The sequence below is a fragment of the Lycium ferocissimum genome, chromosome 1, assembly GCF_029784015.1.
Source record: "Lycium ferocissimum isolate CSIRO_LF1 chromosome 1, AGI_CSIRO_Lferr_CH_V1, whole genome shotgun sequence".
Taxonomy (NCBI): Eukaryota; Viridiplantae; Streptophyta; class Magnoliopsida; order Solanales; family Solanaceae; genus Lycium; species Lycium ferocissimum.
Window position 1 is genome coordinate 70,669,396 of NC_081342.1, and position 27,566 is coordinate 70,696,961.

At 36.6% G+C, this 27,566-nt stretch overlaps 3 protein-coding genes and 1 pseudogene across 4 annotated transcripts; 3 read left to right on the forward strand and 1 right to left on the reverse strand.

Moving 5' to 3' along the window:
* Nucleotides 1-791: 791 nt before the first annotated feature.
* On the forward strand, nt 792-4,887 carry LOC132059176 (senescence-specific cysteine protease SAG39-like). 2 transcript variants are annotated; one of them, XM_059451709.1, is made up of 3 exons: nt 792-1,031; nt 3,837-4,208; nt 4,298-4,887. In XM_059451709.1, the coding sequence occupies exons 1-3, from the start codon at nt 890-892 to the stop codon at nt 4,885-4,887; spliced, it is 1,104 nt and encodes a 367-aa protein (XP_059307692.1). In that variant the 5' UTR covers nt 792-889. The 2 variants fall into 2 exon arrangements, with proteins under 2 accessions (XP_059307692.1, XP_059307701.1); XM_059451718.1 differs by lacking the exon at nt 792-1,031 and having other exon boundaries at nt 3,700-4,208.
* A 1,588-nt stretch (nt 4,888-6,475) lies between these two features.
* Nucleotides 6,476-8,578, forward strand: LOC132067231 (senescence-specific cysteine protease SAG39-like). Its single transcript, XM_059460395.1, has 4 exons — nt 6,476-6,488; nt 6,929-6,962; nt 7,670-7,899; nt 7,989-8,578. Exons 1-4 carry the CDS (start codon nt 6,476-6,478, stop codon nt 8,576-8,578), a joined length of 867 nt encoding a protein of 288 aa, XP_059316378.1.
* Nucleotides 8,579-10,579: 2,001 nt separating this feature from the next.
* On the forward strand, nt 10,580-13,263 carry LOC132031113 (senescence-specific cysteine protease SAG39-like; annotated as a pseudogene).
* Nucleotides 13,264-14,051: 788 nt separating this feature from the next.
* LOC132067240 (LEAF RUST 10 DISEASE-RESISTANCE LOCUS RECEPTOR-LIKE PROTEIN KINASE-like 2.5) lies at nt 14,052-16,539 on the reverse strand (the record flags this gene model as incomplete). Its single annotated transcript, XM_059460404.1, has 3 exons — nt 14,052-15,301; nt 15,480-15,512; nt 15,786-16,539. Coding segments are annotated over 3 exons (1,929 nt in total), but the record flags the coding sequence as incomplete, so codon positions are not given.
* Nucleotides 16,540-27,566: the final 11,027 nt, after the last annotated feature.

Here is a 27,566-nt window from a genome sequence, read left to right on the forward strand (position 1 = left end):
TAAGCTGTTTTGGTCCTCTAAATTTGCCAAAAAATGAGCATTTTTTGTCTCAGGTAGATATTTATCAGATTTTAACTATTAAATATAACCGATATTATGCCTATCAAAAAGATTTTACAGGGATTATGAAAATAGAAAATATTTAATGAGAACTCGCACTTCGAAGTATAATTTTTACAGTTTTTTTTTTTTTTTTTTTGCACATTTCAAGAGTCTTGTGTAGCTTAAGGTGCAATTTCTATTATTTTTGTGTCAATTACAGTTTTTTATTTGCGCTTTTTGAGTTTTAACTATCAGAGTTTGGTAAATATCTAGCAGAGACCAAAGATGCCCACTTTAGGCAAAGTTAAAGGACTAAAATTGACAAGAAGCGATTGCTCATATGATAAGCACCCTCCACTTTTAACCCGAAAGTTGTGGATTTGAGTCACCAAGGAAGCAAAAAGGAGGTCCTGGTGGAGGGGTGAAAGAAAAAAAGGACTAAAACTGCTCAAATGATACTTAAGGAAGTATTTTGGACCTGCTACCAAGCTTAAGGGACTAATGTTATCATTTTCTACACTTTTTTCCCTTCCTTCTATTCGTTTTTAATTTGTATTCAATAGAATATTCGGATCCACAAGTCATGTATCCCTCGGCTCAAGTCAGAACTCGCGAGACGATTTAAAAATAAAGTGGAAATAAATGGAGATTATGTTTGCCATGATTTTCTAGAAAATAATTTATTTATTTTTTGTGACTTTCAAAAAAGAGAAAAGATATCATTTGACCCTTGCACTTGGTACGAAAACTCAGTTTAGCAATTAAACTTAACTTGTATTTATTTACCCCCCTTAACAACTTTCATTCCAATTATTTACCACCCTGAGAAAATAATACCACTCTCACAATGGGAGGTGTATTACACTCGCGCCACGTCATTGCCACATCGTTGCCACGTCGTTGCCACGTCATTGCCATGTCAAAAATTACTAACCCTTCATTTTTTGTTTTTCTTTTATTATTTTTTCTCTTTTTTCTTCTTTCCTCCTTCTCTCTTTCTTCTTTTTTCTCCTCAACCCCCCCGCTGCCGCCACACCTCCGCTGCCGCTGCCACCGCCACACTGCCTCCGCCGCACCGCCGCCGCCGCCAACCAAAATAACCAATACTAAAAAATTACCAACCCTTCATTTTCTATTTTTCTCCTCCTTCTTCTTTCTCCTCATCCTACCATAAACACCCATAAGAACAACACCCACCACCACCACCATCACCCCACCAAATTTCTTCCCATTCCTTTTCAAATTCGCCCAAATTAGATATTTTGATTGTTATTGTTGGCTATTATTATTATTATTAGCAACCCCATTTCTTCCATAACCATTATTCTATAACCACCACCATCTTTTTCTCCACAACCCCCCACCCCACGCTACAGCCCCGCCCCCACCCCACGCTTGCCCCCCCGCCCCCCCACCACCCCACCCCCACGCCCCTCTCCCCCACCCACGCCCCTCCCCCACCATTTCGTCTTCTTCACAACCCCCCCCCCCCCCCCCCCGCCCCCACAGCCCCTCCTCCTTCTTCTTCACAAATTCTTCTTTCTCTCTATATTCTCATCATTTTTTTCTTACCATTTTCACCATTTTTTGGTTTCTTGATTTTGATTTTTGTTTTCTTTTAAAAATAAAGTTATGGAATAATGATTATGGAAAAAATGGGGTTGCTAATAATAATAATAATAATAGCAAACAATGACAACCAAAATAATCAATTTGGACGATTTTGAGAAGGAATGGGATGAAATTTGGTGGGGTGATGGTGGTGGTGGTGGTGGGTGTGGGTTAAAGATGTGGGTGTTGTTCTTATGGGTGGTTATGGTAGGATGAGGAGAAAGAAGAAGAAAGAGAAAAATAAAAAATGAAGGGTGAAGAAGATGGTGGTGGGGGGCGGGGTTGTGGGGTGAGAAGAGGAGCGGGGGCGTGGGGGTGGGGTGGGGTGGGGTGGAGAGAAAAATAATTAATTATTTTTTAATTATATATTATTTTTATTTTATTTTTTAATTATATAATAATAATAATAATAATAATATATATATATATATCAGCGGGCCCACCTTTTTATATTTTTCACTCTCTTAATTTATTTATTTTTTACTTTTTTTTTTGCCACGTCAGCTCTCAGGGTGGTAAATAATTGGGATGAAAGTTGTTAAGGGGGGTAAATAAATATAAGTTAAGTTTAGTTGCTAAACTGAGTTTTCGTGCCAAGTTCAAGAGTCAAATGATGTCTTTTCTCTTCAGAAAATGTTTTTTAATATGCAAAAATTCCTTCTAAATTATTTACGTCTTGTAATTTTGATCTTTAATTACAAGGTCTTTTACACTTTGGGATCTTAATTTTCTTCATCTGCTTAGTCGAAAAAGTTTTTAGAGATAATGGTTAAATTACACCTCTAATATCAATTTATTGTGAGTATTCTACCTGAATTATCTTATCTTTGTGTTTTCTATCTAAACTATCATCAAGTAGTTATCAAAACACACCTTGACTAATATTTATGGTGCGTGTTGTACATTCTCTTTTTGTGTGTTTAAAAATGGTGCCAAATGGCACTCCACATGGAATGAATTAATTGGAAAATTAAAAAAAAAAAAAGAAAAAAAAAGAGATAATGGTCAAAAATACATCTGAAGTATCACTTTTTTGCGAGATTTCAGCACCATCAGATACTAGTCTAGTTGTGTTTTAAAAAATAGTTGGTGATACTTCATGTTGGAAAATGCAAATACTTGATAGGTCAGTTGTGCTTTGCTAAATAGTAGGTGATAGTTCAGGTTGGAAACGCAAATACGTGATAATTCGGGTAGGAAACTCACAAAAAAATGAACCTTGAGGTGTGTTTTTGACCATTATATACTCAATTTACAATAGGTGTATAACCAATATACACAGATTTTTTCAGTGATTATATATCGATTATACACTGCATACTGGCTAAAATTTGTTTCAAAAAAAGAGGTTAAGGTAATTATTTTGTTAAGCTGGGCTGCTATGTAGTATAGAACTCGAATCTGGATTAATCGAGCCAGTGGGTTCAAAACTTTGGTTATACAAAAAAAAAGAGAGAGAGAGAGAGAGAGATTGTGGTCAAGTTAGTTCATTTACTTCACATATATACGCTATCATTTTACTGAGGAAAATGAAATTTCATCGTAAGTAAATTCAACTAGATCCATTTGACATAAATAGTTTAATATAAATATCGAGTGCGAATAAACTTTTACTTTGAGATTATGTATGTCCGCCCATGGTAGCACCATATATCCACTTTATTAATTGAGTCGTATGCTATACTTATAATAGGACAAGTAAGATATGTCGTTTATGAAAATGCTTTTCTTTCCCTAAGCTTGAAGTGAAAATTACATGCTGTGGTAACTATTTTTTTGTTCTTTTCCGTGTCACATTAAGGGCCAAAAGAGAAGCTATTGTGATTTGCAAATAGGACAACATTGGGGTTAAGCACTCCATTGAACTATATGTTCCAAGTTTATGGGAATAAAACACATCAGAAAGTTACAAATGAGAGGCTTATTAGGTTTATATCATTTGAGGACATCAAAGCAACGTGTACGAAATCTATCTCCATTGTCACAATCATAATTCATCATGAGAAAATGTTAAATGAACATCTTCAGTACTATAAATATACTTTGATCTCTCTAAATATTTCATCAACATTCAAACACAAAAATAGTAGTGTCAATAGAAAGAATTCAGGTAACTAAAAAGATGGCCTTGACATTCAATTGGAAGCTTGCTTTTGCAGCTCTACTAGTTTTGTTGTTCCAGGCTTCTCGAGCCACATCTCGCGGCTTGTATGAAGCCTCAATGGTCCAGAAACACGAACAGTGGATGGCTCGCTTTGGGCGTGTGTACAAAGATGATGTAGAGAAGGCAAAAGGATTCACAATATTCAAAGACAATGCTGAGTACATTGATTCTGTCAACAAGGCTGGGATCAAGCCTTACAAGTTGGGCATCAATGAATTTGCAGATTTGACAAATGAGGAATTCACAGCCACACGCAACAGGTATAGAATGCCTTCTCACCAGAAATCGTCTGAAATTACGTTATTCAAATATGAAAATGTAACTGCTCCAACTACCATGGATTGGAGAAAGGAGGGTGCTGTTACCGGAATTAAAGACCAAGGACAATGTGGTAAGTCAAACTAACTCATCATCATTATTTAACCTCCCTATAAATGAATTTGAAATACTAAACACTAATACGACCTTATTATAATGCAGGCTGTTGCTGGGCATTTTCTGCTGTTGCTGCCACAGAAGGAATCAACAAGATCAAAACTGGTAAGTTAATCTCTTTATCCGAGCAGGAACTCGTGGACTGTGACACAAGTTCGGATATGGGATGTGAAGGAGGTCTTATGGATGATGCTTTTAAGTTTATCATCAAGAACCATGGGCTTACAACTGAATCCAATTACCCATACGAGGGAACCGATGGCACTTGCAAAACTGGGAAGGAATCCAACCATGCTGCAGAGATTACTAGTTACGAAGATGTTCCAGCTAACAGCGAGTCTTCTCTACTAAAAGCTGTAGCTAACCAACCTGTATCTGTCGCCATTGATGCTAGTGGATCGGATTTTCAGCTCTATTCAAGCGGTGTTTTTACTGGAGAATGTGGAACTGAGTTAGATCATGGTGTTACAACAGTTGGATATGGTGAAGCTAGTGATGGGACGCAGTATTGGTTAGTGAAGAACTCATGGGGAACCAGTTGGGGCGAGAATGGTTACATTAGAATGCAAAGAAATATTGATGCTGAAGAAGGACTTTGCGGAATTGCTATGCAAGCTTCTTATCCTACTGCTTAAGTATTGAAGTTTGTGCAAGTTTGCTATTGGTTGGTCACAATGTTCATAAATTATGTGGTGTGTCCAAAATTCTGTGTATGTTATAGACTTGTTTGTGCAATTTCAGTGTTAAACCAAAGCTTGTATGTAAAAAGACTGGTAATATGATGAAACTATACTATATTGCCTTTCAATCTCTGTGTAGCCCATAGTCTCGGATCGTTTCTTGGTGGCTTTCATACAAGCGCTGCACTAACCAAACAACTCACTGAATTTAGTACTAATTTAAATTACTGACTATTGTTCTTTTGTGTTTTTGACTGATAAGCTTATCACAGAGGTATCAACGGTAGTGAATCCAGAGTCTTACAAACACGTAATCATAACATTTTAAGGAGAGAGTGTACAAAATTGGTGAATCAAGACTAGATGAAGAGGACAAAGTATTTTATTGGATAATGCTTGCTTTCATTTCTGGCATCCCCTCACTTTTTCTGAGAAAATAACAAAAACGGTCCCTTATCTTTGGTGGTAAGTTCAAAATGGACCCTTAAGTATCAAACCGAGCAGTTTTGGTCCTTTAAATTTGCCAAAAAAACGAGCATTTTTGGTCTCCAGTAGATAGTTATCAGATTTTAACTATTAAATTTAACCGATAATATACCTATCAAAAAGATTTTACAGAGATTATGAAAATAGAAAATATTTAATGAGAACTCGCATTTAGAAGTATAATTTTTGCAGTTTTTTTTTTTTTTGCACAATTCAAGAGTTTGATGTAGTTGTTTAAGGTGCAATTTCTATTATTTTTGTGTCAATTATAGTTTTTTATTTGCGCTTTTGAGTTTTTAACGATCAGAGTTTGGTAAATATCTAGTAGAGACCAAAGGTGCCCACTTTAGGCAAAGTTAATGGACTAAAACTGACAAGAAGGGGTTGCTCATATGATAAGCACCCTCCACTTCTAACTCGAAAGTTGTGGTTGAGTCCAAAGAGCAAGGAGGTCCTGGTGGAGGGGTGAAAGAAAAAAAGGACTAAAACTGCTCAAATGATACTTAAGGAAGTATTTTGGACCTGCTACCAAAGTTAAGGGACTAATGTTATCATTTTCTACACTTTTTTCCCTTCCTTCTATTCGTTTTTAATTTAATTCAATAGAAATTCGGATCCACAAGTCATATATCCCTCGGCTCAAGTCAGAACTCGCGAGACAGAAAAATAAAGTGGGCATAAATGGAGATTATGTTTGCCATGATTTTCTAGAATATAAGGATTTTTTTTTTTTTTTTTTTTTTTTGTATTTGGCTTTTAGAAAATGTTTTTTAATATGCAAAAAATCCTTCTAGATTATTTACGTCTCGTAACTTTGATCTTTAATTACAAGGCATTTTACCCTTTGGGATCTTAATTTTCTTCATCCGCTTAGTCGAAATAAGTTTTAGAGATAATAGTTAAATTACAACTCAAATATTACTCTATTTTGAGTTTTCTACCTGAACTATCTGGTATTTGTGTTTCCTATCTAAACTATCATCAACTAGTTATCAAAACACACCTCGACTAATATTTGATGGTGCGTGTTGTACATTCTCTTTTTGTGTGTTTAAAAATGGCGCCAAATGGCACTCCACATAATGAATTAATTGGAAAATTTAAAAAAAATTAAGAGATAATGGTCAAAAATACATCTGAAATATCACTTTTTTTGCGAGTTTCCAACACCATCAGATACTAGTCTAGTTGTGTTTTGATAAATAGTTGGTGATAGTTCAGGTTGGAAAACGCAAATACTTGATAGTTGTGTGTATTTTGCTAAATAGTAGGTGATAGTTCAGGTTGAAAACAAACACCTGATAGTTCGGGTAGAAAACTCACAAAAAAGTGATAATTGAGGTGTGTTTTTGACCATTATATACTCAATTTACAATAGGTGTATAACCAATATACACTGAATATACATAGGTTTTGCGGTGATTATATATCGATTATATACTGCATAGTGCATTTACGCCTAAAATTTGTTTAAAAAAGAGAGGTTAAGGTAATTATTTTGTTAAACTAGGCTGCTATGTAGTATTTAACTCGAATTTGGATTAATCGAGCCAGTGGGTTCAATATTTTGGGCTTTGGTTATACAAAAAAAAAAAAAAAGAAGAGATTGTGGTCAAGTCAGTTCATTTACTTCACGTATTTACACTATCATTTCTTGAGGAAAATGAAATTTCATCCTAAGTAAATTCAATTAGATCCACTTGATACAAATAATTTAATATAAATATCAAGTGCGAATAAACTTTTACTTTGAGATTATGTATGTCCGCCCATGGTAGCACCATAAATCCACTTTATTAATTGAGTCGTATGCTATACTTATAATAGGACAAGTAAGATATGTCGTTTATGAAAATGCTTTTCTTTCCCTAAGCTTGAAGTGAAAATTACATGCTGTGGTAACTATTTTTGTTCTTTTCCGTGTCACATTAAGGGCCAAAAAAGAGAAGCTATTGTGATTTGCAAATAGGACAACATTGGGGTTAAGCACTCCATTGAACTATATGTTCCAAGTTTATGGGAATAAAACACATCAGAAAGTTACAAATGAGAGGCTTATTAGGTTTATATCATTTGAGGACATCAAAGCAACGTGTACGTAAAATCTATCTCCATTGTCACAATCATAATTCATCATGAGAAAATGTTAAATGAACATCTTCAGTACTATAAATATACTTTGATCTCTCTAAATATTTCATCAACATTCAAACACAAAAATAGTAGTGTCAATAGAAAGAATTCAGGTAACTATTGATTCTGTCAACAAGGCTGGGATCAAGCCTTACAAGTTGGGCATCAATGAATTTGCAGATTTGACAAATGAGGAATTCACAGCCACTCGCAACAGGTATAGAATGCCTTCTCACCAGAAATTGTCTGAAATTACGTTATTCAACTATGAAAATGTAACTGCTCCAACTACCATGGACTGGAGAAAGGAGGGTGCTGTTACTGGGATTAAAGACCAAGGACAATGTGGTAAGTCAAACTAACTCATCATCATTATTTAACCTCCCTATAAATGAATTTGAAATAATAAAAACTAATACGACCTTATTATAATGTAGGATGTTGCTGGGCATTTTCTGCTGTTGCTGCCACAGAAGGAATCAACAAGATCAAAACTGGTAAGTTAATCTCTTTATCCGAGCAGGAACTCGTGGACTGTGACACAAGTTCGGATATGGGATGTGAAGGAGGTCTGATGGATGATGCTTTTAAGTTTATCATCAAGAACCATGGGCTTACTACTGAATCCAATTACCCATACGAGGGAACCGATGGCACTTGCAAAACCGGGAAGGAATCCAACCATGCTGCAGAGATTACTAGTTACGAAGATGTTCCAGCTAACAGCGAGTCTTCTCTACTAAAAGCTGTAGCTAACCAACCTGTATCTGTCGCCATTGATGCTAGTGGATCGGATTTTCAGCTCTATTCAAGCGGTGTTTTTACTGGAGAATGTGGAACTGAGTTAGATCATGGTGTTACAGAAGTTGGATATGGTGAAGCTAGTGATGGGACGCAGTATTGGTTAGTGAAGAACTCATGGGGAACCAGTTGGGGCGAGAATGGTTACATTAGAATGCAAAGAAATATTGGTGCTGAAGAAGGACTCTGCGGAATTGCTATGCAAGCTTCTTATCCTACTGCTTAAGTATTGAAGTTTGTGCAAGTTTGCTATTGGTTCTCCTCTGAAGACCATTGTTGGTCACAATGTTCATAAATTATGTGGTGTGTCCAGAATTCTGTGTATGTTATAGACTTGTTTGTACAATTTAAGTGTTAAACCAAAGCTTGTATGTAAAAAGACTGGTAATGTGAAGGAATTATACTTAATTGCCTTTCAATCTGTGTATCTTATAGTTTCTGCTTGTTTCTTGCTGGTTTTCATACAAGCACTGCACTAACCAAACAACTTATTTGTATTTAGTATTCACTGACTATCATTCTTACTTTGTGTCTTTGACTGACAGGCTTATAACAGAGTTATCAGCAGTAGGATATTAAGAGTCCTACAAACACATCCATAACAGTCAATTGATAAATATAGGAGAGGAGGATTTTTGAGTTAACTGGTAAACTTTTAGTCAGCTCAAACATCTTTTTCAATCGACTTGAAATCATTTCCAGTTACTCAAACTTCAAACTGCAACCATACATTAAAAGCTGTTATACAAATCAATTCACATTCAAGGTTAAAATAATTAGTTGTCCAGTATTCGTATGCACAATGCAACACGAGGACTTATCCTGGTTTAATCCAAGGGATTTTCACTTTTATACACTTATTTTGCTCTGATATAATCCATTGAGTTATTTTTGCACGATCACCATGAATGTATGGCTTTAAGCACGCTGTCACCAACGTATATAACAATGTTTTTCTAGTATCGCTCACTATCAACGATCAGATTGTCTCCGTTTTCTCCCACCGGAAAACTAATTAAGCATCCACAATAATTAAGCAAATTCATTAAAAAAAAGTATCCAGACAATTCAGAAATCCCAAAAAGTACAAATGGAAGAAAATACTTTCACCAACTAGAATAAAAATATCAAAGACATCCAGGAGAAATTTTATATATGCAATTAAGACATCCATCCAATAAACAAATAGGTCAAGGACATTTCTTCTGAATCTTCTCCCTCTATTTCTTGGATTTTCACCTTGGAAGTGCTATCCTCTTTCACCGGATGGTCTTTGGTCATGCTAATCTCTCTCTTCTCAATGCATGCAGAAGAAGTGCTCCTAGCCTGTCAAATTCTTCATGTATCGTCTTCTTAATCATACATGGATCCAAAATTTAAACCTGATATTTTCAACCTTAAGGTTCTTAACAATAAACTCATCGCATACTTTTAAAATTATGAGTTCAGAATGTAATATAGTTGCTTATCCATCTAGACATTTGACTCTTCAATGACTAACCAGGCAACAAAGTTAGGCATCTCTCCTCTTCATAGCAACTTAGCATCTAACTCTATCTGGCATTATAGTGGCCAAAAGTAAGTCATACTTTGTATCAAAGTAGAACACCTTTAAACTAAAAGTATTCCCTATTGATTTCCCAAGATTTGTGACATTTGGGCGTTCATTTGTTCCTAATTAAGTTGTGTCAAAATCTTTTGCCCTACCATTTTCAAAGAAGTTAGGATCATCAAAAACTTACTGGACATCCTATTATGTGTTATAGTTCATTTAATCTGCATATATGCATTCTTTATTATATTAATTATGAAAACAAAATTCTAGCTCAACTGGATTTAGATAAACACGCTTGCTAAAGAAATACAATCACTGACTACTCTGAGTTGTTTACTCAAGAAGATAATATAATCTTATAATATGACAAGAAATGTCAATTTATGAAAATTCTTTCTTCTCCGTGTCACAATAGTGGTCAAAAGAGAGGTGATTTTGATTTGCAAATAGACAGAATAGTAGCCAATGAATGAACTTCCTTAGTACCTTTATTTCCAAGATTTTGGGAAAAAAAAATATCACAAAGTTACAAATGAGAGGCATAAGGGCTTAATAGCAGCGTGTACGAAATCTTTGTCACAATCAGACATAACATACCGGACATCTCAAGGAATTCTATCATCATGAGAAAATGTTAACAGAACAACAGCTTGAGCACTATAAAAATCTTACTCTCTTACATTTCATCAACAACATTAAAACACAGAATATTATTATCACTAGAAAATTCAGGTAGCAAAATATGGCATTGGCATTCAGTTGGAGGCTTGCTTTTGTAGCTCTACTAGTGTTGGAAATGATGGCTTCCCAAGCCACATCTCGCACCTTGTATGAAGCCTCAATGGTCCAGAAACACTAGCGGTGGATGGCTCGCTTTGGGCGTGTGTACAAACATGATGTAGAGAAAGCAAAAAGATTCAAAATATTCAAAGACAATGCTGAGTACATTGATTCCATCAATAAGGCTGGGATCAAGTCTTACAAGTTAGACATCAATGAATTTGCAGATTTGACAAATGAAGAATTCAAAGCCACTCGCAACGGGTATAGAATGCCTTCCCATCAGAAATCGGAAACAACATCATTCAAATACGAAAATATAACTGCTCCAGCTACCATGGATTGGAGAAAGGAGGGTGCTGTTACTGGAATTAAGGACCAAGGGCAGTGTGGTAAGTCAAACTAACACATCATTATTTAACCTCCTATAAATTTATCTGCAGCACTTAAACTAATCGACCTTATTATAATGTAGGATGTTGCGGGGCTTTTTCTGCTGTTGCTGCCACAGAAGGAATCAACAAGAACAAAACTGGTAAGTTAATCTCTTTATCCGAACAGGAAGTCGTGGACTGTGACACAAGTTCCGATATGGGATGTGAAGGGGGTCTCATGGATGATGCATTTAAGTTTATCATCAAGAACCATGGGCTTACTACTGAATCAAATTACCCGTACGGAACTGATGGCACTTGCAAAACTGGCGAGGAATCCAACCAAGCTGCCAAGATTACTAGTTACGAAGATGTTCCAGCTAACAGCGAATCTGCTCTACTAAAAGCTGTAGCTAACCAACCTGTATCAGTCGCCATAGATGCTAGTGGAGCGGATTTTCAGTTCTATTCAAGCGGTGTTTTTACTGGAGAATGTGGAACTGAGTTAGATCATGGTGTTACAGCAGTTGGATATGGTGAAGCTAGTGATGGGACGCAGTATTGGTTAGTGAAGAACTCTTGGGGAACTAGCTGGGGCGAGAATGGTTACATTAGAATGCAAAGAAACATAGATGCTGAAGGACTTTGTGGAATTGCTATGCAAGCTTCTTATCCAACTGCTTAAGTTAATAGAAGTTTTGAGCAAGTTTGGCTCTTCTCTAAAGACCATTGTTGGTCACAATGTTCATAATATATGTGGTGTGTCCAGAATTCTGTGTATGCTATAGACTTGTTTCTACAATTTAAGTGTTAAACCAAAGCTTGTATGTAAAAAGACTGGTAATGTGATGAAACTATACTATATTGCCTTTCAATCTCTGTGTAGCCCATAGTCTCGGATCGTTTCTTGGTGGCTTTCATACAAGCACTGGACTAACCAAACAACTTATTGAATTTAGTACTCATTTAAACTACTGACTATTGTTCTCTGTGTTTTTGACTGATAAGCTTATCACAGAGGTATCAACGGTAGTGAATCCAGAGTCTTACAAACACATAATCATAACAATCAACTGATAAATGTACAAGAGGAGGGTGAATGAATGTTTTTGGATTTTTCAGCTAAACTTATAAGCTGTTAGCTCACGCAATTTTCAATCAACTTGAAATAGTTTCCACTTATTCAAACTTCAAACTGCAACCATGCATTCAAAAATTGTTTCAAAATCAGTTAAGAATCGAGGTTAAAATAAATAGTTTCTACTATTCATTTGATCAATGAAATAAGTTGGATTAGCATACTAAATAACTCAAGATATATATAATAATGTAGAAGCTCAAGGAGATATGTAAAAAAGAGAAAGACACAAGGATGATGTAGTCTTCCACGAGTTTTTAGATAAGCATCCAATGTCTTCCGCAAGTCCTCCATCTATTAAATTGCAGTAGCTGAGATCCAAAAGCTTCAGTGAGCGTAACCCTCTAGCAAACGGAGGGAACACTAAATAGACTGCAGCTTGGCCTTCTTCATACTGGTCTTGAAAACCTCAAGGATTTAAGTTAGTTCAACCTTACAATGGAAGGCGGAGGTCATGAAATTAGAGTACTTTTGGCATCAAGATTCTCTAAGTTCTTTAAATCCTCTATACTTTCCGGCAAGGTTTCAAGTTATAGATTCTTCAAACTTGTCAACTTACAAATAATGTTAGGAAGAGTTACCATGTCTTCCAACCAGCTGATTTTACAATAGCAGTTTCCTCATCCCGGAGGATTTTAGGTTGATCTCTAACAAGCAATGCATGCTTCCAAGGAAATGTGGAAAACTTTCTAAACTGGAACACTATTCCAAATCCAGATATTTAAGAGATACCGTGTGAACCTACTTGGAAGCCTCTTAAGGTTCTTGAAATCCTTCAAATTTAAGAAAATGAGCATTTTGCAATACCCCAAGGATTGGTCAACCTCTTCAAGATTTATACATCCCTTCAGATGCAAAGTCTCCCAATTTGGCATTCCCGTGAAATTTGGTGTCTATATCTTTTAGAGAGGCTGAGAATAAGCGTCTTCAAATTTGTCAAATACTGTCCGCAACAAATACATATACCTGAGATACACAAACACACACACACACACACATAACTACAAATAGATGGGTGATGCCCGTGCATAGCAATGATATTATTCAGCCTTGTGGTTTTTTAGGGTCTTCAAACCAAAACGCATGAATTTCATAGCAGAGACTCTCTCTTTTCTAATAATGGGATACTAGCATGAAAAAAAATCTAAATACTTTATTTTTACAGAAAATAACTCCAAACTCCATAAATTAAAATAACTACAAATATGTCTATATCAAAAGAAGATTAAAAAGTTACAAGCAAGCTTTCACTAAAACTGAATATTCTCAAATGAAATTATAATACTCATATAAGCAACGTGCTATTGAGAGAATTTGGTGGTAGTTGTAAGCGGATTCACAAGCATTGCCTCTAAAGAGATGTAGCACTTGACTTCCTAACTGTGTCAATCTTTGCTTGCAAGATTTGTTAGATGGACTAGTGTAGCTCAAAGTATTATAGAAGGTCCTTTCCTTTGTTTGGAAGCCTCCCTTTTAAAACCACATTCACAAAGATTTCTTCTCTAGCTAGCCTCAGTATACTTGGCTAATCCAATCCCAATAAGGAAACGAAGTCTTGTGCTTTGGGGAAAATTTTAGATGTAGCGAAAGTTGGAAGCTAGCACTGCGTATACTGAAGTTGTTTCTCCCTTATTTTTCTGAAATTTTGAATGTCATTTTAGCAAGATTTTGTTTATTGAGGTGAAAAAGAAAGACAATAGCCTGTCATTTAGTTCCTTCTCCAAGTCAAGCATTAGCATAATACATCAATTAGTAAATTAAACTAACCCTCAACTCAGACTACAAAATCCCCTTCCCCTCATTTATCTCCTGCAAAAGTTAAACAGTTAAATATAAGAAAACAAATAGACAAGTTTTCACCTTTAAGTGGAAGTGGCCACGTATTTATAACTTTCATGAATATTTGATTGTTATATTCCAATGTTGTACAAAAATATTGTCTAAAAACTTCTTCAGCAAATTATACAATTGTTGAGGCTGTAGACTCGAGCGTCGTACTCAAAGTAGAAAATCTGAATGGCTTTGCTGGTTGCTCCAAAGTGTTCAATGGCGATCCTTCTGATCGTGATGGAGAACCTATGAAAGGTTTTGGTGGGATTTGCAAGGTCTCCAAGCTGCTTTCTAACATTTCAATTACCTTATCAATGGCTGGCCTTTGCAAGGGGTCTGTTTGGATGCACCACAAACCAACTAATATCATTTTCTTCGCAATCTCTTCTTCTTCATTGGTCATCATATCTCTTATATTTAGGTCTTCATCCAGCAAAATTCGTTGATAAGCCCAACGTGGAAAGTATATCTCACTGTTATGGCTTCTTTCATCATTGTAGTTCTTTCTTCCTCCAACCATTTCGAGAACCATCATTCCATAGCTGTAAACATCAGATTTGTGTGACACTCCTCCAAAATTTCTACTAAACACCTCTGGAGCTATGTAACCGATGGTTCCTCGAGCTTCCATTGTAGACATTATGCTCTCTTTTCGAGTACAAAATTTTGCTAAACCGAAATCAGATATCTTGGGACAAAAGTCCTCGTCCAGGAGAATGTTGTGAGGTTTTATGTCAAAATGCAAAATTCGGGAGTTGCACCCTCTATGCAAATATTCCAATCCTCGAGCTACCCCGAGTGCAATTTTGTACAACATCTCCCATTCCATGTTAGAATCTTCATTGTATATGTGTTTATCAAGAGATCCATTTGGCATGAACTCATAAATAAGAGCTTTTTCCCGACTATTCAAACAAAATCCCAACAGATTAACAACGTTGACATGAGAAGTTTGACCGATGCTTGCAACTTCGTTAATGAACTCTTCTCCATTCCCCTTCGTCTCTTTTAAGATCTTCACAGCAACAGGATGACCATTAAGGTTACCTTTGTAGACCCCTCCATAACCCCCTTCTCCAAGTTTCTCTTTAAAGGAATTTGTCATTTTCTTAATGTCTGAATAGCTATATGCCGTTGGGGCTAGGGATCCATACTGCCTCAGCAAGACTTCAACATTGTGTTTTCTTGTTGACGTCTTCTTTGTTTTCCTAATTCGTAAGCAGCACATCAAGCAGCAGGTTACCGCTAATGCAGCTCCAACCGCAGATAATGCTATGAATGGACAAAAGAAGAAAAGAAGGCGTGTGAGGTCAGCGATCAGTATCAGATAAACTATTTTTATGTAAATGCAGTTGAATCAACTGCTGCAACAAGAAATGCTTATTGGCTTTTCTTGAGGAGAAGAAGATAATAAGAGAAATCAAGGTGCCCAAATTCAAAAAATAGTCACCTATTGCAACCTTCAATCCGATTCTTTTACTTCCTGAAACGGGGACATAAAAGGTGATCATCTGATACCAAAAAATAATAATGAATCTCAATAAAGTGTAACTAGTCAACTGCTATCACCTAAGTCTTGAACACTTTTTCCTTTGATATGCTCAATACACAACAGAAGAAATCATTGAAAAGGGAAGTTGGCTTGCCTTTTTTTTTTTTTTTTTTCCCTCAATTTAGGAATTAAGGAGATATTCTCTAATCAATAAATGGAAATCTGGTCAAACATGGATTTAAAACTTATAATTTCTAGAATTACCATGAAGGCATGTTTTGGGCTGGGTTTGGTCTTTGCAAATGCACATAAACTCATTACTTTGAGCACCACAGTGCCCTCCACTATTCTGGCAATCTCTACAATTAGTCCCATCCCACTGCAGAAAGAATCCCCCTAGCAGAACTTGTCTGTAATTCATTTTTAGCAATCTATCTAGAGAATCAACCTCAACAAGGGCATTAACAGGATCCTGACACGATTCGACTGAATAGTTATAGTACTTCAGAAGATCAGCTTTATAAACCGCAAAAGAATATTGGCTGGTATTGCTGGCACAATCCAAAGCATATGTCTCTCTTGCATAACGTTGAGTGCAGTCATAGAAGAAGAAGAGATCTTTAGTGTTAGGCCCCGAGGAAAATGGAGTACCCCTGATGCTAAAATTATGTCTTGGTACTGGACATCTGTTGTCTTCATCAATCACATCTGCTTTGGCTAGCAGAATCGAATGGTTTGTATAAAATACTTCTTTAATAATAAATTCCTCCCCAGAAATATGAAGAGATGGTTTTAGTTTGTTGCAGGTGACATTAAAAGCTGGTAAGCCACAGTGGGATGGTTGTTTATCAGGAATCCAAAAGGGGTATGATATCTTCACCCCATTACCACAACTCTGTGTAATGCAAGCGCTAGAATTGAGGTACATAGACAGAGTGCCATCTGCTAAAGTGAAGAACAGAATGGCAATGAAAAGAACAGAAACAGATTTCTCGGCCATGAATAGGCTTTGAAGGTTTCATATGATGTCTAAAAACAAGAAGAAAGGACTAAGGGAGAAGGGAAAACAGGACAAAAGATATTTCTATTTCTGCTTCTACTATATGGAAACACGAGTTCCATCAGGCAGGACCGTCGTTCTCACAGAAAAACTTTACCATGGGTGAGGCATAAATATGATATGGTGTGTGAAGAATTATTTTATTACAATTATATTGTGGGCCCCATCACTTTATCTTTCTTCCAGCTCTTCTTTTCTTCTTCACGTTTTTTTGTCATTTCTCTCTCCTCTTTCCTATTTTTTCTCATTTTTTTTTTAAAATCAACTCTATTATATGCAGATTAATTTTTTTAAAGATATTTTTTCAATTTTTCTTAAAAAATCAGTTAAATAGGATTGATTTTAAAAAAGAAAATGAGAAAAAATAGGAAAGAGGAGAGAGAAATGACAAAAAAAACGTGAAGAAGAAAAGAAGAGTAGGAAGAGCATAAAGTGGTGAGGCCCACAATATAATTGTAATAAAATAATCCCTTACATACCATGTCATATTTATAAAGTTTTTCGTCCTCACATTGCAAATCATTGGTTATCACTTACACGTGGGTGCTACTCCTTTTCCTTGGCTAATCCCACATTTAATGCTCAATTCCTTTTCTTGAGTGTTGACGTAGGCCCCTACAAATTTTTGTGAATCTTTTTTAAGCCCTTACTCCTTTCTATTTCTATTATATATATATATATATATATATATATTCGCTCACTCCATTCACTTTTATTTTACATTATTTTAAAAATAAATTTCCACTTTTTCCAAATCCAATATAATTATACACTAATTAATATGAGTATTATGATACATTATGCACTCCATTTATTATTTCTTAAGGAGTGTGCAAAGGGGTATTTTGAGCTTTTATATTTGGTTCAATATAAAAAGTTTTTACAATTAAGTAAATATTAATAGCTTTATTTCTTTCTTTCAAATTTACCCTTATTTAGATAAATGAATTTTTATATAAATAAGAAATTATATTAAATTAGTACTATTTAATTAAGAATAATTTAGTGAAAATGCTTCCTACTCTCCAGGGGTGAGTAATATTTTAAAGGCTGTGTTTGAGCTAAAAAAATCGTATAATATAAACCTGAGGGAGTATCAGATTACTCTTTACATTTTTTGTCATTAAACCTTTTAGTAAAATTTAAGTTACTATGTACACATTTTCGTTTCTAACTAGAGCATTAATAAGATTTTACTAATTACTCTCTTTTCATTTCAATTTACGTGGTACTTATCATTTTTCGAGACTTAATTTGATTAAATCTTGAAGTTAAATTAATTTAGATCAACATAATATTTTTAATTAAAATTAAGATATTTAAAAACTATACAATAAGTACAATAAATTACAATTTTAACTGAGGATTAATATTTTTAAGCATAAACTATATGAGAAGAACCAAGTTGATTTGTGAGGTTCATTTAATGAATTTTTTTTCTTAATTTCATCTAAAACTAAACTTGAATCACCTTATTTAACTAACATAAACTCTTACAGTATAAAATATCATGAGTGAAATTACAACTTAATAAATACCACGAAATTTGTTTCTATCTATAAGTAAAGAACTTATATACTCACAAATTCATGAAAAATCATTATTTTTATGTTTTATGATTTTCACCGAGTTGTAATTATTTATAATCCTATAATTTAGATCATGTTACGTTACAAAATGTTCAGTCGCTTGTATCTGTGATATTTGATAATTCTCTCGCCAAACTTCTTTCATCATAAATAATATTTTGTTTAAAAATTATCTAATTAGGGGATTAAGTAACTTAAATAACTATTAAGACTTATCAACAATACATATTTAACATGTCACTTATACATATTTAACATGTCACTAATATTAATTATGTAGAAAAAAAATATGATACAAATTATACTTCCTAAATTAAGATTATTACTACTTATATATCTCGAGTTTGGGCCCGGACTTAATTTATTCGATGGGGGTAAACCCTTCTTATTCTTTAATTTTTAGACCGACTAAAAAAAATATATCACATAAATTAAAATAAAAAAAGTACTATTTTTTATGTTGGACCCGTACATTCATCATCTAGTTGGTATAGAAGAAAGCATTGGGAGTATAGTTGTAAACAATTGGTGTAATGATTAATCCGCTGGCTTTAATGTGAATCAGATGACTTTGTACAGTTATCATTGACTTGACTCCTGTCCTCCAATGCAATGATCCAACGTTAGATTTCTTTTTGACCATTTGAGATTGTTCTTTAACTTTTTTTAAGATTACTTTTTGACCATTTGAAGTTGTTAAATTTATTTTTGACTATTTGAGGTTGTTCTTTAACCTTTTTTTTTAGATTTCTTTTTGACCATTTGGTTGTTCTTTATTTTTATTTATTTTATTTATTGGGCGAATTCATACCACTAAACAAAGTGTCTAGCGGCCTTTTATTAAGAATTAAAAAAAATTCTCAATAGGGATAAGTACAAGAAAGGAGGACTAAGCCTTTCGAGGGTGGTTCTTACAATTATAAAGTCACTCAACTATGAGGAAGTATATAGCAAAGTCGAATAACTTTATTTTGTATCAATAAAATCACTCTACTTAAGGCTTTAGGTCCACCCACTCCTCATCACGGGCACCACCACTTTCTTCTCACAAATACCATACCAATTGAGATGTTCCGGCTCATAATCCTCAGCATAAATATATGACTTGTTTCCACCTGAATTTAAGCAATCTAACGGTCGAGCAGAATCTGGAAGAGAACCGGTACAGTTTGTCACACCCCAACCTTGGGAGGTGTGGCCGGCACTCGGCAACCGAATGTCACGACCCGACTAGGGGCCATGATGGGTACCCGAGGCTGACCACCGAGCACCACTCATTCTATTACTCATCATACTCATCCTACATTCATTCATTATTCTCTTGCTTTTAATCATAGGAAAGCCCTTTTTCACTTTGAAACATATTTACCTTTATATACATAAGCCTTTCGGCTTTCAAAATAGTATACATATACAATGAGGAAATCGTGAGACCATACTACCCACACATACGTATCTACGAGCCTCTACTAGAGTACTAGACATCTGGACGGAACAGGACCCTATCGTGCCCAAAATATATATATACATAAAATAATAATCAATGGCACCTCCGGAACAATGGAGTGCTCTCAAAGTCTGCTGATAGCTCCTACGAATCTGGATCACCACCCTGTCTACCTGTGGGCATGAATACAACGTCCAAGAAGAAAAGGACGTCAGTACGAGCATTGTACTGAGTATATGAAAGGCATGAATAAAATGAGCATAATAAAGAAATCATGAAACGTAAGGTGAAGATATAACCTGCTTAGCTTTTAAGAGTAAATGCATTTTAAACATATCACATATATCAACATCATTAACCCGCGTCCGGGTAACCATCATACGTCACCCACTAGTGGTGATCATGTCCAGCCTCTAGGCTCGGTGTACTCACAAGCAGCCCGCATTAGCGGTGACATGTCCGGCCATTCAGGCACGGTGGAACCATAAGCAGCCCGTCTTAGCGGTGACATGTTCGGCCATCGAGGCACGGTGGAATCGTGTCATCATGAATTCATCATAAACTTATCATCATCATACATTCGTCATAGAACATGCATTAGAGCTTAAAGACAATCTATAACTATATCGGGGTGACATAAGGTCAAGAACCCCCGATTACATTATGGAGTGATCATATTCATCATATCTCACCTTGGAAGAACGAACATTGTAAGGTGAGAGTGTACACAACGAACAACATCAAAGGATCATACTTAGGATCATTAACCTCATGGATATCATATCTTGCTTTAGAATTCCTTAGACTTAAATTCATCATCATTATCATATTCATGACATATCTCTTATCTTTACCTCATAAGGAGCTCTTTATCGACGTAGACTCATAGTTCATGGAATATAAGAAAGTCATGGAGAGATAGGGGAATTCATGTCATAGGGATCATGCCTTAGAAAAGAAGGGACTAGCCGCACATACCTTATATCTCTTCAACTCTATCGTCTAATTGCGTGCCTCTTTAACTTGCGATTCTACCTGAAACACTTGGGAACAAGCCTTGAGTCACTCTACTCCATTAGAATGAAATCCTCCTCTTGCATGCCAAAGAAATTCTTACTCTCCACAAACCCTAATAGGCTTCCTAGTATGTGAATCTCTTAAATCTTGGCTTTTGATCTTGATTTCTTGGTATAGATTGTTATAGAAATAGAGAGAGGGTTTTAGAGAGATGTAGAGTCTGTTTTGGGGAGAAATAATAAATTAAAACGTGGGAGCTTATATTTATAACCAGGGCTGGAAACTTCCAGATCCGCGGGTCGACGGCTCGTCGACGTGTCGACGCTCCGTCGACATGCGCCGTCGATTCTCCGCCTGAGATGTCTGATTGCAGAACCTCATCGACGGTGCCAGGCGACGGCTCGTCGACGTGTCGACGGTCCGTCCCTTGGGCCGTCGACGCTGACTGGTTTCAACAGTTTTCTGAGCTGCTCCGTTTTGCTCCGATTCGATTCGTTTCACTTCTAATTCCCTCATAATGTCAAGAATACATACTTATACTCCTGTACACATACAAAGTAAAATATCTCGTGACCAAAGCTCTGGTGCGGACTACCGAACCGAAGGTGTACACCACCAATAAGCTAAAATCTTCTTGCAATAAAACGGGAGGTGTAACACCGAAGGCCTGGGCGAACCAACCATTGCATCTGTGACATGTAATATGAATAATGGGCCGACAAGGCCACTATATGACACTAAAAAGAGCCAAATGTATCAACCTGCACGCAGAATAACCCAACAGCAACCTATTCACACACACACACATCACGGTCATGCCAGCTGTACAGGGGTCGACAAGGCCAAGCAAAACATATATACACTGACAACTAGTCTGCAAGCCTCTAAAAGAGTAACACAATATCAACAGGTCGGGACAGGACCCCGACATACCCCAAAACTATATATATACACATGCAGTAGTACCTATGGACTCAAACTAGCAACTCCGAAGAAGTAGAGTGCGACACTCGACCGTTGATCACAGGTCCTACTGAGGAGGCGTGCCGGCCTGTCTATCAGTACCTGTGGGCAAGAACACAGCGCACAAAAAGGTGTCGATACGAAATATGTAGGGCGGTAAGCATAAGCATAAGGAATGTAAAAAGCAAGAGAGAGGAAATCAGAAACAACCTGAAACCCTGAATAACGCCACGGTGGGCAACCATAACTATGACATGAATATAAATGCATGCACGTAAAATCATTCCTCACTGTGGAGGCTTATAACATATCATATTATATAATACTCCCTCTGTTTCAACTTATGTGAACCTATTTTCTTATTAGTCCGTGAAAAAAGAATGACCTCTTCCTATATTTGGAAACAATTTACCTTTATGCAATGATTTATAACCACACAAAATATATGTAACTTATCTAACACCGCAAGTTTAAAAATTTTCTATATTTTTTTAAACTCCGTGCCCAGTTAAATGGGTTCATATAAATTAAAACGGAGGGAATAATAAATCCCTCTGTGGGGTGAGCTCATAGTCATATCATCTTCATCTCTGCCCAACTGATCAGTGGTATGCACAGCTACGTGCCTGCCCGGCCGTATCTGACACGGCACGGTAATGAAAGAAATACATCTAGGTGCACATCTACGTGCCTGCCTGGCCGCCTATAGCGCGGTGCGGTAATGAAAATAAATACATATATATAAGTGCAATGCAAGACCGACCTCAGAAGGGATATCATAGAAAGAGTCGGAGTGACCTATCGTCGTTATCCTCCGACTATCATATTGTCGCTACGTGCTTCTTTCAATTCAAGAGAAAACAATTATAGATTACATGAGAAATATACTTGATATGAAGTACATATGAAGTAAGGATCAGCTCAATTAAAAGAAACATGTTCGACTTCATTTAATCGTGAATCACTTCACATTGAAGTGTTGAAGAACATCTAATTCTTATGAGAAGAATATCAAAACATACCTTAAGTATTGAAGAACACTTCAACATACAAGTCACTTCAAGACGAAGCTTTCTTCCGAAAGACAAAACAACGAGAAATCGACGATTCTATGATTGTGACGTGATTCCTTATGTTGTAATCACTTGATTTGCCTTTGAATTTAATTGTGATTGATGGAGAATCAATTGAGAGAATAAAGTAGCTGTTCTAGGGTTTAACTTGAAGAAAATGAGGGCCTAAAACGTTTTGGGACTCTTTTTATATCACTTAAGTTGGGCAGCCACCGACTTGGGCTCACTGTCCCGCGGCAGTTTGCAGCCTTGGACGGAAATGCGAATTTCTCTCTACTGGGACATCGTATCGACCAACGGTTAAATGCGATGGAAATTAGACTCGCAGACCTTCGATTTGATAGGTGGATCACCCTGTAACTCCAAGTAGATTGAGAGAAAAACTCTTCGACATCTGAAACAAATTTCAGTGAAATTTACAAACGTAACTTGCGACAACCTTTGTCGACTTTCGTATCACAACTCGTTTGACTTCAACACTTAACATACGACTATCATGATATTTAAATACCTCAAAACATTACCTTTTTAGCATGTTAGCCACCTTACGATACGATAATGCACGAAAACATGAGGTGTAGCATCCTTCCCCCCTTAAGAACATTCATCCTTGAATGTTGAGGGATATCTCAACTCTCAGGATTTCTAAAAATTTTGACAGAGTTTCCTCTGTAAACAGGACTATTCAAAACCTGTCAAGTAGTTCAAACCAATATCCAAAGCCACACAGGGCCACATAACAACATAACAATGGCAATTTGGCCTCACACAACCATCTAAGTATGCAGAAATCAAGATAAGTTAGCCATAACTCACCTCAACTGTCATCTGCCGTGGTCCGGGATGTACTCGCCGTGCCTGACTCAGCAATAGCACCTAACACAACATATATATATATATATATATATATATATATATATATATATATATATATATAGCTTGAGAAATAGAAATGAGAAAGGAAGTATTGTATTGCAGGGATGTCAATGTAAACCTGAAGATTGGAACAAATGAGGGTATCGGGCTTTCATATCTTCTTCTGCCTCTCACGTCATCTCTTCTATATTATTATTCCGTCACAATACTTTAACCGAAGCTACTCTTTAGTTCGCAATTTACGAACTTGACGATCTAGGATGGTGACAAGAACTTCCTTGTACGACAAGTCCTTAGTAACTTGAATATCCTCAATAGGGGTGATACGAGAAGGATCGCCTAAGCATTTAGGAAGAATGGAAACATGGAATACCGGATAGACTGCCTCTAGCTCTGGTGGTAAATCAAGTGATTACAACATTAGGAATCACGTCACAATCGTAGAATCATCGATTTCTCGTTGTTTTGTCTTTCGGAAGAAAGCTTCGTCTTGAAGTGACTTGTATGTTGAAGTGTTCTTCAACACTTAAGGTATGTTTTGATCTTCTTCTCATCACCTTGAGCGCTATAAACATCTAAACCTAGGAATTAGATAAGAAATCCCATGAGAACAAGTTTTTATGGATTCATATGAACTCCTAAAGATGAACTTGATTGTTGGGCTAGTTTATGTGGTGTAAATGTATTATTTTGGGATTCTGAAGTAATGGATGGATTGATAATGGAGTGTAGGAGTAAAAGAGAAGAAAATGGTAATCTTGAAGAAAGAAATTGATCTATAAACGATCCAATGAACGTACGCCCGCAAGTTGTTCGATAAAATGTCTCAATGCATGTTTTTATAAGTTATAGACTTGGAATTGATCTCGAATCCTTCGGGAATTGATCTCGAATCCTTCGTATTTTCTAAAGGACATTAGGGCTCGTGGGACGGGATTCGCTTCAACAACGAGGTATGTAGGGCTTTCTCTATACTCTTCGGCATGACTAGAATTCGACTAGCCTATCGTTGAAATGCTTTCGTTAAACCTAGGTTCTTTTCACTCCATGATGATAATGATAGTCCATCTTTCACAACCAGATTGTATTGAAGTATTTTTCCACGGGTTGTATCTTTCCCGTTCATTGGTTTGAGAATAATGTGCAATATGAAGTGGTTCACGATTAAATAAAGTCGAACATGTTTCTTTCAATTAAGCTGATCCTTACTTCATATGTACTTTGTATCAAGTATATTTCTCATATAATCTATAATTGTTATCTCTTGAATTGAAAGAAGCACGTAGCGACAGTACGATAGTCGGAGGATAACGACGATAGGTCATTCCGACTCTTTCTATGATATCCCTTCTGTGTTCGGTCTTGCATTGCACTTATATATATGTATTTATTTTCATTACCGCACCGCGCTATTAGCGGCCAGGCAGGCACATAGATGTGCACCTAGACGTATTTCTTTGGGAAAAGGGTTCAAAACACACTCAAACTATGGCTAAAGTTTCCATAACACACCTGCACTTTGCGGGGGTCCTATGACCCCCATGTACTTATTTTTGTGTATTTTGTACGCCTTTATATGGTGACCTGTACAAGCGATTGTATCTCCTCTCTTTGAGCGCGTAAGATTCCATATAAAAGTGTATATAATGCACAAAAAATAAGTCCAGGGGGTCATAGGACCCCCGCAAAGTTCAGGTGTGTTATGGCAACTTTGGCAAAATGGCGACAAATTCTTGTTCATCTTCTTCGAGAAGCGGGTCGAAATTTGATCCTAATGCACTTCAAATCTCAACCAAACATCACCAAATTTCAGATTCAAATTCCTCTCGACGTTCCGGTTCTTTTGATATATCACCCACTCGAAATGGAGCTCATTTGCGGCAACCCGAAAATTCGAGTTCGAAGCTTCAAGCTTTGTTCATGGCAGTCATGGAGTCGTTCAGTTCTTCTTCACATTCCAGACGTCTTCTAAGCTCGAGTTCAGCTTCAAACAATCAGCAACCAAGAATTTTATTCATCAAATCCGAAATTTGAAGACCCAGATCTGAAAGCTTCAAGTCGAAACTCGACGTCCCTAATGGAGTTTTTATTTACTGGTTCTACTATCTTAATCCACTATTATTAATCATGTTTTCAACGTTGACAATATCACAAATCCTATATAATATCGAAAAAGACCCGTTTGATTTGGTCGTTACAATGGAGTTTTTTTGGGTTTGAAATTTTGGAAAGTGGAGAAATGAAAAATACCCGATTGAAGAATAATTAAATCTTTTAAACTCAACACAAAGGAAAGCAAAAGGCACAAATTCTTGAACGAGCACAAACTCAACGCAAAAGGCACAAAGCAAAAGGCACGATGATTGAAAGAAAAATTAGCTCTAACGACTGGAAAAAAATTTGGTCACTGTAACTGCACTTATAACAACCGGATTCATCTCCCTTCGTTAAGAAGTGGTCGCTAAAAATCAAATTTCCTGTAGTGGAGCGCATGTATACACTCAAATGAGTTTGGGTGACTTTGTCCATTTGAAAGCGTACAAAATACACAAAAAATAAGTACAGGGGGGTCATAGGACCCCCGCAAAGTTCAGGTGTGTTATGGCAATTTTGGCCATAGTTTGAGTGTGTTTTGAACCCTTTTCCCTATTTCTTTCATTACTGTGCCGTGTCAGATACAGCCGGGCAGGCACGTAGCTGTGCATACCACTGATTAGTTGGGTAGAGATGATGATGATATGACGATGAGCTCACCCGACAGAAGGATTTATTATTATATAATATGATATGTTATAAGCCTCCATAGTGACGAATGATTTTATGTGCATGCATTTATATTCATGTCATAGTTATGGTTGCCCATCGTGGCCTTATTCAGGGTTTCAGGTTGTTTCTGATTTCCTCTCTTGCTTTTTACATTCCTTATGCTTATGCTTACTGCCCTACATATTTCGTACTGACGCCTTTTTGTGCGCTGTGCTCATGCCCACGGGTACTGATAGACAGGCCGGCGCGCCTCCTCAGCAGGACCCGTGATCAGCGGTCGAGTGTCGCACTCCATTTCTTCGGAGTTGCTTGTTTGAGTCCATAGGTACTACTATGTGTATATATATATAGTTTTGGGGCATATCGGGGCCCTGTCCCGACCTGTTGATATTGTGTTACTCTTTTAGAGGCTTGCAGACCAGTTGTCCGTGTATATATGTTTTGCTTGGCCTTGTCGGCCCTCTGTACAGTTGGCATGACCGTGATATAGCCTTGTGGCCTTATATATATATATATATATATATATATATATATATATATATATATATATATATATATATATATATATATATATATATATATATATATATATATATAGAAAGAAAGAAAGAGAGAGAGAGAGAGGTTGTTGTTGGGTTCTTCGGCGTGCGGAGTTAATACATTTGGTTCTTGTTAGTGTCATATAGTGGCCTTGTCGGCCCATTATTCATATTACATGTCACAGATGCCATGGTTGGTTCGCTCGGGCCTTCGAGTGCAGAGTGCCAGCCACAACCCCCCACCCCACCCCAGGTTGGGGTGTGACACGATTATCTTAATAGAAATTAAGATTCATATCATGCTCCGAATCTTTTTTAGCCGAGGGTCTATCGGAAACAGCCTCTCTACCCTATAAAGGTAGAGGTAAGGTTTACGTACATCTTACCCTCCCCAATCCCTAGTCCCCAAACCCCACTATGTGGGACTACACGAGTAATTCACAGGAATGCCCTTATTTTGGGGTGGTCTTTACTTTTTTCCCTTCGGCTAATACCATGAGGTTTGGGGTTCGAACCCGGGCTCAATCCCCCAAAAAAAAATCGCAAGGCAGAGTTTTATAGCAAAGTTAAGCCTACAGGCAGAATTTTACCTTCAGGCAGAATTTCGCAAGCAAAGGCAGGATTCTGCCTGAAGGTAAAATTCTGCCTTTAAGACAGAGTTTCGCAGGCAAAACTCTGCCTTGCGAATCCAAGTTCTACCTGGCGATTTTTTTTT

What these genes read in the sequence shown, in the direction of transcription:
- LOC132059176 (XM_059451709.1), top strand. Translation starts at nt 890, where the DNA reads ATGGGAGGTGTATTACACTCGCGCCACGTCATTGCCACATCGTTGCCA. An exon ending in CTTTTTTCTTCTTTCCTCCT is followed by an intron (nt 1,032 to 3,836) that starts TCTCTCTTTCTT and finishes TGTTGTTCCAGG; the next exon opens with CTTCTCGAGCCACATCTCGC. An exon ending in TAAAGACCAAGGACAATGTG is followed by an intron (nt 4,209 to 4,297) that starts GTAAGTCAAACT and finishes ATTATAATGCAG; the next exon opens with GCTGTTGCTGGGCATTTTCT.
- LOC132067231 (XM_059460395.1), top strand. An exon ending in TTTAACTCGAATTTGGATTA is followed by an intron (nt 6,963 to 7,669) that starts ATCGAGCCAGTG and finishes AATTCAGGTAAC; the next exon opens with TATTGATTCTGTCAACAAGG. An exon ending in TAAAGACCAAGGACAATGTG is followed by an intron (nt 7,900 to 7,988) that starts GTAAGTCAAACT and finishes ATTATAATGTAG; the next exon opens with GATGTTGCTGGGCATTTTCT.